Below are 9,944 nucleotides of genomic sequence, written 5' to 3' on the forward strand. Positions count from 1 at the left end.
ATTTATCTAAGTTAACATCAACTTATAATTAAGTTTGGGACTTAATTGTACATATTATCGTTAAACTTTTATTATTTGATGAATTTTATTATCTAAGTTTTATTTTCATAATTTTTATCATTCCAAGTTTTTTTATTTTTACACATTTTATTTAAAAAATAATGATTTTAACTTTTGACATCCGTTATAATAATAATTGAAGTAGAAAAATGATTTTTTACATTAATTCTAATCACAATCAATATAAAAAACTGACTTTTTTTATATTAATTATAATCACATCAGATTTAAAAAATAATTTTTATATCGATGTACAAAAATATAGAAAAGATATCCTTTAAATCATTTTATTACCAACATAATGATAAATGTACAAAACTAAAAAATATAAATAATAAAATTTATAAAATATTAAAAGTTGGATGATAAAATTTATAAAAAATAACTTCAGCCATAAAATTCATAAAATTATGAAAGTTAGATGGTAAAATTTACAAAAAATAATGATAAAATTTATAAAATAATACAAGTTTAATAATAAAATTTATAATTAAGCTTAAGTTTAATCTTGTCTTTGAGGCAAGTTAACTTAATTAATTATTTGTATACTAAATTTTTGCTAAAAATAAGATATTTCCATTGTCGGAAGTTATGAAATCACGGAGAAAGTAAAGTTTCACTTAAGGGATAATTCCTCTCTCCACAGTTATGATCCCATGATCAAAAATCAAATATATGTCATATACTTAAAGAGTTAAAAAACTAATAGTGACTTCAGTTACATATTCTGGGTATAATATAATAAATTTATACAATATATTCCCTTCCTCGAAAAACTAAAAAAATCAGAAGTTGCTGTATTGGTTTAGCTTATAGAAAAAAAAAAGTGTATTAATGAATTCCTTTGGGGACATCCAACAATTGAAAATGGGTTTAATGAAATTGGCAAAGTCTTATGACATGACCTCTCGTAACGTGCATAAACTTTTGCAAAGGGAACGACAATTCACAATTGCATGTTTACGAATGTCTTTCAAAGTGCCTCAAATGCAGTCTAGAAATAAGTAGAGATGACGTTATTAAAAATGAATTTAAACCAGTAAAATTTCACGTTGTGAGTAAATTAGAAATAATTCCACGTAGGATTTTTAAAGTAATCATTATTACAATGACTTTATTTTTTATGTAGTGTCAACATATTTTTTTTTATAAAAATCATAATAAGTATATTTAGTAAGATAATTAATAAAAATGAACAATTTTTTCATTTTTTGACAAAAAAAGTTTCATATAATTTTTTATTGAATAAAATTATAAAATCTATTTACAATGTCATTGCATATATTATTTATATTTGTAAAAATTAATAAATTTATCCCATCTGACAATTTTTGATTTGATAATAATATAAAAAACTATGACAGTGTTAATATATTTTAATTAAATAGTTTGAATATACCAAAGAGTGAATACTGTTATAATCCTACATTGATTCCGAGATCAATGTCTAATATCTCTAAAAAAGGATTGCAAGATCAATCCGATCTAACAGAAATCACGATCCCTCCTCAGTAAAATATGCAAAATTAGAATGTCCCATGAAAGGGGTAGGTATGTGCCATTTTTTTTTTCGAAAACTTCATGAATGGTCCTGACTTTAACATGCTTTTATAGAAAAACAAATAAGCCAGGCGCCAACCATACCGTTTCATTACCTTTACATTTATTTATTAAGAAAAAACCCAAATGACACTGCACCAAGCAAACAAGGGGCAACAATATACAAATTATTAGCTAAAGCTATGATATATTAAAAAATACCTTTGAAAAAAAGGTTTCCAAGTGGACAAGTAATTTTAAAATAAATAAATAAAACAGGTCAGTCTAATCTAAGTAACGGAGAGAACCCAGATTTGGTGTTAGTAGCACCACACCACTCACCACTATGCCCAAAAAAAGCATGCACCAAGAACTAGTTGATATGACTAATATTAGTTTTGGTCTTGGTAAGTAAGATTTCAATTTAAATCTTGAATGAAAAAAAAGTAATTGAAAAGAGAATCTCACTAAAAGATAATTACTCAGATTTTTAAATTAATCATTTAAAAAATAAATATATATTTTGTATTAATAATATGATAACAAAATAAGAAAAGTAAAATTTTTAACTTTTTATTTATTTTTCTTTTTGAAAATTGGGTTCATTGGCAAGCAATGTGCTTTAACTTTTTAAGTTTAACGTCCATTAGTTATGGCATGCTATATATAGGCATTGTGGAGGGACACAGAGAGAGTCATTGCCTTGTCAAAATCCTTTAGACCAACGTTGTCTTCGGAGCCTCATTTTTACATAGGTTGTTCTGTTATTTTTGTTGTTGTTCTTGTCATCCACAATATCCGGGGTACCCATTTCACCGAATCATACTTTGCTTAACAATCCTGATACCCTTTGGTGAAAAATCGTTTCTGGGGTCTTAAAGGACCAAACTTGGATTCAGGGTCGTGATGGAACAGAAGCACGTTCTGTTGTCAGCATTGAGTGTTGGGGTTGGGTTGGGTGTGGGGCTTGGGTTGAGCTCAGGCCAGAAATGGATTGGCGGGAACCGTGACTCTGATGAGCTTTCCGTGGAGCTGATTGTGCAGGAGCTCAAGAATCTGGTGGTTGAAGGAAGGAGCAGCAACGTTACATTTGAGGACTTTCCTTATTATTTAAGGTGATTTTGAGATTTCATTGCAGTATAATGATATAATATGACTCAAACATGGTGTTGTTGATGTCTATGTTTCTTTTTTTTTACCATTTTGACCCTGCAGAATGACATTTAGACATGGTATATTTGAATCTATGATGTAGTATTTTGATAAAGTTGGGTGTCAAAGGTGTTTTAGACATGGATCCCTCTCAGTCTGACTTGTAAATTACTTAGCAATCTACTTAGCAATATTCTGCTAGATACAAGTTTGATACTCTCTATGGGGCTTCTGTGATGGGTTTGATCTCCTTATATCTTTGAGGTTTTATTTGATTGTTTGTTGTTGAGTTCACTCTTGCTTCTTAACCCCAAACTTCCTTAGGTTTTCCCTTGGCATAGGATTTTTTAGTTTTTAAAAGAAAATTGTTGCATTTTGAGTAAATGTTGGGTCAGAAACAGGGAAGCTGCAGGATATTAGTTTTTCAAAGAATGAATCTGATACCATCCTTTTTTTTTTATTACATCTGATAGCATACTTTAATTTGTACTTTTTGTAATCAAAATATAGCTTCTTTTTTTATATGGTACCTGGTGCTTATTATGTGCACTTAACATTTATTGTTGATTTGTTAACATTCATATTAGTTTTCTGGTTAAACATAGCACTATATTTCAGATTAGAGCTTCACCCTCTTTTAGATGATGGAACAATTATCTTTTGCACTTTTCTATGTTTCTTGTCTACTTAAAGTTAGTTGATTCAGAGCATAGAGATGGTTGATCAATAAATCTGCACACACAAATTCAAATAATTAATAGCAGCTGACATTAAATGATCACACTTTTGTTCTCTGCAAAGCTTCAATGATTGAGATTCTAATTCAAGATGTGGTAACAACCCCCTGGTGTGAAAGGGCGGCTGCACAAGACTCTCACCATTGAGGGGTTTAGGAGGGTCATATATAAACAGCCTTGGAGTGTGGTCTGAGAGGTTGTTTCAGCAACTACAACTCATGACCACTATAATGGGAAGACACACTCTCTAACAACTTCTTGAAGTGCCAAAAATGAAAAAAAAAATGTTGTAATTCCACTGTTTTTGAAAATTCCTGATACCTAGATGCTTATGCAGTCTTTACAACAGCAACTGAGTTCTTTCCATATTTTTTTTCTTTTTCTGTTCTCATATTCTCTAGTTCGTCATAGGTCGGTATGTTGGTATATAACTACTATCAAAGAGTTTTAGATGTAGGAATATGGTATTGATGGTTAACTACTGCAAGATTAAAAATAAATTCCTTCAATAGTTAATTGTGCATCTTGGATTTAATTTAATTCAAATTCTAGCTTCTCGCCTTTTGATTTTATATTCCAACAGTTACATGCTACATTAAATCAGACATCAATCATGCTCTAGTTTCTAAATGAGTTTTCTATTATGGAAAAAGTAAGTTTATAAAAGTATTGTTTCTGGTAGATATTGTTTATATTTAGCGTGGATCTCTATATGTGGAGCTCATGTCCTGTTACAGATGGATTTGATCTAACCATGGAGGAATTTGTTGTGTTATTATTACTACCTTTTTTTCCTTATTCATTCAGATGTCATGAGCAATATTTCATTTTTATTTTCCTTTTTCCTAATATCACCATATCTTATGCATGCATATAATGTGAAAAATTACAGTGAAAGAACTCAAGCTTTGTTGACAAGTGCTGCATATGTTCATTTAAAAAGTCTTCACTTTTCCAAGCACACCAGGAACCTCCCACCAGCAAGCAGGGCTATTTTGCTATCTGGTCCAGCAGGTATACTTAGCAAGAATTTAACCTGTCCTGCAGAAACCTTTTTTAATTTTAAGTTGGTTTGACTAATACTATTTACTTATATATTTTGAAGAACCTTACCAGCAAATGCTTGCCAAAGCTTTAGCACATTACTTTGAATCAAAGTTGCTGTTATTAGATATTACTGACTTTTCTGTGAAGGTAACTTTTAATGGCTTCTCATTTTCTTTGATTTATCTGGTCACGTACATATATTCTGACCTTTTACGTTTTCCCTTTTACAGTTGCAGAATAAATTTGGATGTTCTAGAAAAGAACCAGTAAGTTTACTCTGCACCATTCTGTCATTCTTGACATGATGAAAATGCAACTTGTTGGCTTCATTTCATATTTACTTTAAACAAGAACAATGAAATCATGTAATTGTTTGTTCATAGTGATATTTTTGTGACTTATTTGCTTCTGTTCATATAGTCTTTCAAAAGGTCAATATCCGAGGTAACTCTGGAGAGAATGTCTGGTTTGTTTGGTTCCTTTTCAATGATTTCTTCAACAGGAGAAACAAGAGGTACTAAAGAAAATAACTGTCAACTTTTAAAGTATGAAATTTTTTATTCTATAATTACCTGTTATAGAGTTTGGTAGTTGAAGACTTCAAGATATGAAAGATTTTATAATGCATGTATTGCTCTGACATCTGGTAATTGGTTTTGTTTTTAATGTTAGTATCACAGACAGTGATCATAGTTTGACATCGTGAATGGTTGTGAAGGCTCCATATTATCTCTTTCTAGAATTTGTATTGATTGATACCCATATTGACCTTTATCTATACGCCGCTAACTTAATATAAAGACTGTTACTTTATTGATTTTGATTGATAATTTCTTTTGAAGGAATTCTGCGTCAACAAAGCAGTGCATTTGTAAGTTCCAATCCTCCAAAGCTTAGGAGGAATGCCTCTGCTTCATCTGATATAAGTAGCACTTCTTCCCAATGTGGTCCAACATTTCCAGGTTATACTTTAGAGCTATAGGTTATATAGGTTACCTTATTAAGAAAGTATGGGGTTGCTAATCTAACTCAGATTAATTTGAACATCTACTTTTTATTCTGTTGTGTACCCTGTAAGCTTCTTTTCAACGTACTGCTTTAAATAGTAAACTAACCAGTCAATCTGTTAGTTCATCTTTAAAGATGAAGGGTATTGATACTATTTTCCAGGATGTTTATAGAAGTTTTGAACTAGTGTTAACAAGAACTAATCTGATACATGAAAATCCATATTATGAATTTATGATTATTCTGCAAACTCTAGGAGGAAAATAGTCTTCTCTACAAATTTCTTGTTTAAACTATGGTAAATGTCATGCAGCTAAATGCTTGATGCCTTGTCTTGTTGTCACTAATGCATGAAATATTAATGTTCTCCTCCAACATTTTGCTCATTTCTTTGAATTATGTTTTCAGCTCCTTTAAAGCGCACAAGTAGCTTGTGTTTTGATGAAAAGCTCTTTGTGCAGTCACTTTACAAGGTGATTTAATAACTGAAAACGTATTTTAGAAGTTCTTATTTAAATTGCATCTAACGACAACCTTTTTGGCAGCATCTACGTGAGATGAGTATAACAAATTTGTCACATGGCTATCTTCAAGTAGAGTTTTTACACTAACAAGATCATTGTAATTTTTGCAGCTTTTGGTTTTTATCACAGAAACTAGTTCCATCATTTTATACATCAGGGATGTTGAGAAGCTCGTTCTCCAATCACCAAGGTTATATAATTTACTACAAAAAATGATAAAGAAACTATCAGGTTCAGTGTTGATCCTTGGTTCCCAGATATTAGATTCAGAAGATGATTGCAAAGAAGTTGATGAAAGGTTCTCTGCACTATTCCCCTACAACATTGAGATCAAAGCTCCTGAAGATGAAACTCATCTTGGCAGTTGGAAAGGCCAACTGGAAAAGGACATGAAAGATATTCAGTTCCAAGATAATAGAAACCACATTGCTGAAGTACTTGCAGCAAATGACATTGATTGTGATGACTTGAACTCAATCTGCCATGGAGACACTATCTTACTCAGTAATTATATTGAAGAAATTGTAGTATCTGCATTATCTTACCATTTGATGAATACCAAGGATCCGGAATACCGAAATGGAAAGCTAGTTATATCAGCCAATAGGTAAATATCTTGTCCAATGACTATGTAAGCAATTGTTTACATGACAAGATTTTATAGTTACTGATCTTGGATGTGAACAGTTTGTCCCATGGATTGAGTCTGTTCCAGGAAGGCAAGAGTAGTGGGAATCTGAAGACTAATGAATCTAACAAGGTATGCTTGTTTTCATCTATTTATCAGCACAGGAATAGTGGATAAGCACAAGGAAAAAACAATGGTGTAGAGTGCCTATCATTATATACATATATATTCAGTTTTTATTAATTGATGTGTATTCTGTTAAATTAGGAAAATGCTGGAGAAGATATTACTGGTGCAAAGAATGAAGTGAAGTGTGACAACCAAGCACCTGAAAACAAGAGTGAGACAGAGAAATCCATACCAGTAACGAAGAAAGATGGCGAAAATCCTACACCTGCAAAAGCTGTAAGATAAATTTTCTTAGCACTTAGGCTAAGACTGTAAAATGCTTTTTAATCTTACCTGCTTATCAAATTCTACCCATGTAGTAATGGAGATAAGAAACAATAAATGAATAGGAAATTAGCTGTTTTATACATGGAAATTGGTACACTATAGTCAACATTTTGCTAGCCATGTAACTGAAGCTGTGTGATATAAATTCTAAACTTATTTCCTTTTACTTTGCCCCCTTTTTTGTGTTACTATATACTAATTGCTTGCTTGCAGGAAGTTCCTGACAACGAGTTTGAGAAGCGCATAAGACCAGAGGTTATCCCTGCAAATGAGATAGGGGTTACATTTGCAGATATTGGTGCGTTGGATGAGATTAAAGAATCACTTCAAGAGCTGGTAATGCTTCCCCTTAGAAGGCCAGACCTCTTCAAAGGTGGGCTTCTGAAGCCATGTAGAGGTATATTGCTTTTTGGGCCTCCTGGTACTGGAAAAACAATGCTAGCAAAGGCAATTGCAAATGAAGCTGGTGCAAGTTTCATCAATGTCTCAATGTCAACCATCACATCAAAATGGTTTGGAGAGGATGAAAAGAACGTCCGAGCTCTGTTCACACTGGCAGCTAAGGTTGCCCCAACAATTATCTTTGTTGACGAGGTTGACAGTATGCTTGGACAGAGGACTAGAGTAGGAGAGCATGAGGCCATGAGGAAGATTAAAAATGAATTCATGACACACTGGGATGGGCTATTAACTGGACCTAATGAGCAAATTTTGGTTCTCGCAGCAACCAACAGGCCATTTGACCTTGATGAAGCTATCATAAGACGGTTTGAGCGCAGGTAGGACTACACCTTTGTCTTATTGTTTCCAAGATCATGTGTTGCTTCTATTCAGCCACAACATTTTTGTCATCAAAGACTGCATTTTCTCTATCATTATGATGAGCAAATGTGTGTCCATAAGAAAAAAAGAAAATTCATAACAAGTGGTCATTTCATCAATTTCCTTTTGAGGTGTCCAACAGTTCCTGCCTCTTTGGCATTTAAATTGTCCACAAATTGAGTCTATCAGATGTCATTTATGGATACAATAAGATCAAGTGTTGTTTTCAACTGTGCAATATCAATATTCAATGCTTTTCAGTTCAATTATTATTGCTCTTGTAACTTGTGCATCATAACTCTTTTACCTTTATATTGTTGAGCAGGATCTTGGTTGGTCTTCCATCTGTTGAGAACAGGGAAATGATCTTGAAGACTCTTTTGGCTAAAGAGAAACATGAAAACTTAGACTTCAAAGAGCTGGCAACCATGACAGAAGGATATACTGGAAGCGATCTTAAGGTGAATTTTGGTGGTGATTTACTGGTTTTATTTTTTTGGGGAAAATCTGTTGATGTTAATTTCTGTGAACAGAATTTGTGCATCACTGCGGCTTATCGACCTGTTAGAGAACTAATACAGCAGGAGAGACTGAAGGACATGGTAGTTATTAAACAACTACTATTTTAAGTTTAATATCTCTATCCATGCAAACTTTGGTATGGGCTTAACTAAATATCAATTGCATGATATATTAGGAAAAGAAGAAAAGAGAAGCAGAAGGCCAAAGCTCTGAAGATGCTTCAAACAATAAAGATAAGGAAGAACAAGAAATTACCCTGAGGCCTTTAAACATGGAAGACATGAGACAGGCCAAGAGTCAGGTAGGGTGAACTTAAAATTTCACTCCAGTGGCTATGGAGTACTTTGATTTCGGCATTTGTACAATACTGCATGAAGTATTTAAAAGTGGATTTGTTAAAATCTAGGAATTCAAAAACGTTGGTTCAATTGAATACGGTGATAGATATATGGCACTATGGTCATCCGATCCAATTTTATTTCCACTTACAATGGTAACTTGTAGATGTAAGTTGAAACTAAGGATTTCATACTAACAATGTCACACAAGTGGGACAAGGAAAGTTTGTTATTTCCAATAGAATATCTTTTCCCATGTACATGAACTTACCGATATCTGATTAAATGCAGGTGGCTGCAAGTTTTGCGTCAGAAGGATCCGTAATGAATGAGTTGAAGCAGTGGAATGATTTGTATGGAGAAGGAGGTTCAAGGAAGAAACAACAACTCACTTACTTCCTATAGATTGTGGAATGCTACTTTTATTTTTGGTTTTGTGACCATTCATCCTCAACGATACATTTCAACAAAGGAAGGAATCCTTCACCAGAGATGTTGAATTGAAAGCATGCCGAAATGTCAGAGATCTTATGATTCCCAGAAAAGCTCGAGTTCTGGCACACACTTCTAATCTCTAAAGGATGTGTAGACCATCATGCACTATGTTTAGGAAAGGGTTCTCGGTTTTTGCTTGGGTTGACTAGAAACAAATGAGCACCTATATTAGGGGATTTATATTATGTCATGCACGGTTTTGGAAGATGCAATGGCTTTGTAGGAAGTAGGAATATTTTACACCCAACATTTTAGGTATGTTATATTATATATGATCAGAATTTTCAGACAGTAGAGTTTTGTAAATTGATTGTGCAACTGTACTGCTAATACAGTTTGGCTCAATTATTCATGCGATTTGTCTTTGCATTGCATATTATGGTAAATTCATCTTTAAACTGAAACATCTTGGTGAAAGCTTTGATAAAGAGAGGGAAATACTGAAAGAGTATTATATTTTTAAGAGGATCATGGAATAACAAGCTGATGGAGTTTGAAACTCACGATTATGCTATGATTTAGGAGCCAATCAGGGTAAAACCTTAAGTCCTCAAATTTGACAAATCTTAAATTATCATATGATTATGCTTTGACATATAAGAGCTACTAATAAAGA

The 9,944-nt window shown here is 32.7% G+C and overlaps 1 protein-coding gene across 1 annotated transcript; it reads left to right on the forward strand.

Moving 5' to 3' along the window:
• The first annotated feature begins 2,279 nt into the window (after positions 1-2,279).
• Positions 2,280-9,680, forward strand: LOC100804099 (uncharacterized). Its single transcript, XM_003533916.5, has 15 exons — positions 2,280-2,714; positions 4,381-4,502; positions 4,594-4,682; positions 4,766-4,801; positions 4,956-5,049; positions 5,378-5,497; positions 5,952-6,016; positions 6,178-6,674; positions 6,755-6,827; positions 6,963-7,100; positions 7,365-7,930; positions 8,299-8,434; positions 8,507-8,575; positions 8,671-8,796; positions 9,125-9,680. Exons 1-15 carry the CDS (start codon positions 2,506-2,508, stop codon positions 9,236-9,238), a joined length of 2,454 nt encoding a protein of 817 aa, XP_003533964.1. The 5' UTR covers positions 2,280-2,505; the 3' UTR covers positions 9,239-9,680.
• The last annotated feature ends 264 nt before the right edge of the window (positions 9,681-9,944 follow it).

Source organism: Glycine max, chromosome 9 (genome assembly GCF_000004515.6).
Source record: "Glycine max cultivar Williams 82 chromosome 9, Glycine_max_v4.0, whole genome shotgun sequence".
NCBI classification, from domain to species: domain Eukaryota; kingdom Viridiplantae; phylum Streptophyta; class Magnoliopsida; order Fabales; family Fabaceae; genus Glycine; species Glycine max.

Bases quoted from the DNA above. Each gene is read 5' to 3' on its own strand.
- LOC100804099 (XM_003533916.5), top strand. From the start codon at position 2,506: ATGGAACAGAAGCACGTTCTGTTGTCAGCATTGAGTGTTGGGGTTGGG. The intron at 5,050-5,377 runs GTACTAAAGAAA...TTTCTTTTGAAG, and splicing joins TTCAACAGGAGAAACAAGAG to GAATTCTGCGTCAACAAAGC. The intron at 8,797-9,124 runs GTAGGGTGAACT...GATTAAATGCAG, and splicing joins TGAGACAGGCCAAGAGTCAG to GTGGCTGCAAGTTTTGCGTC.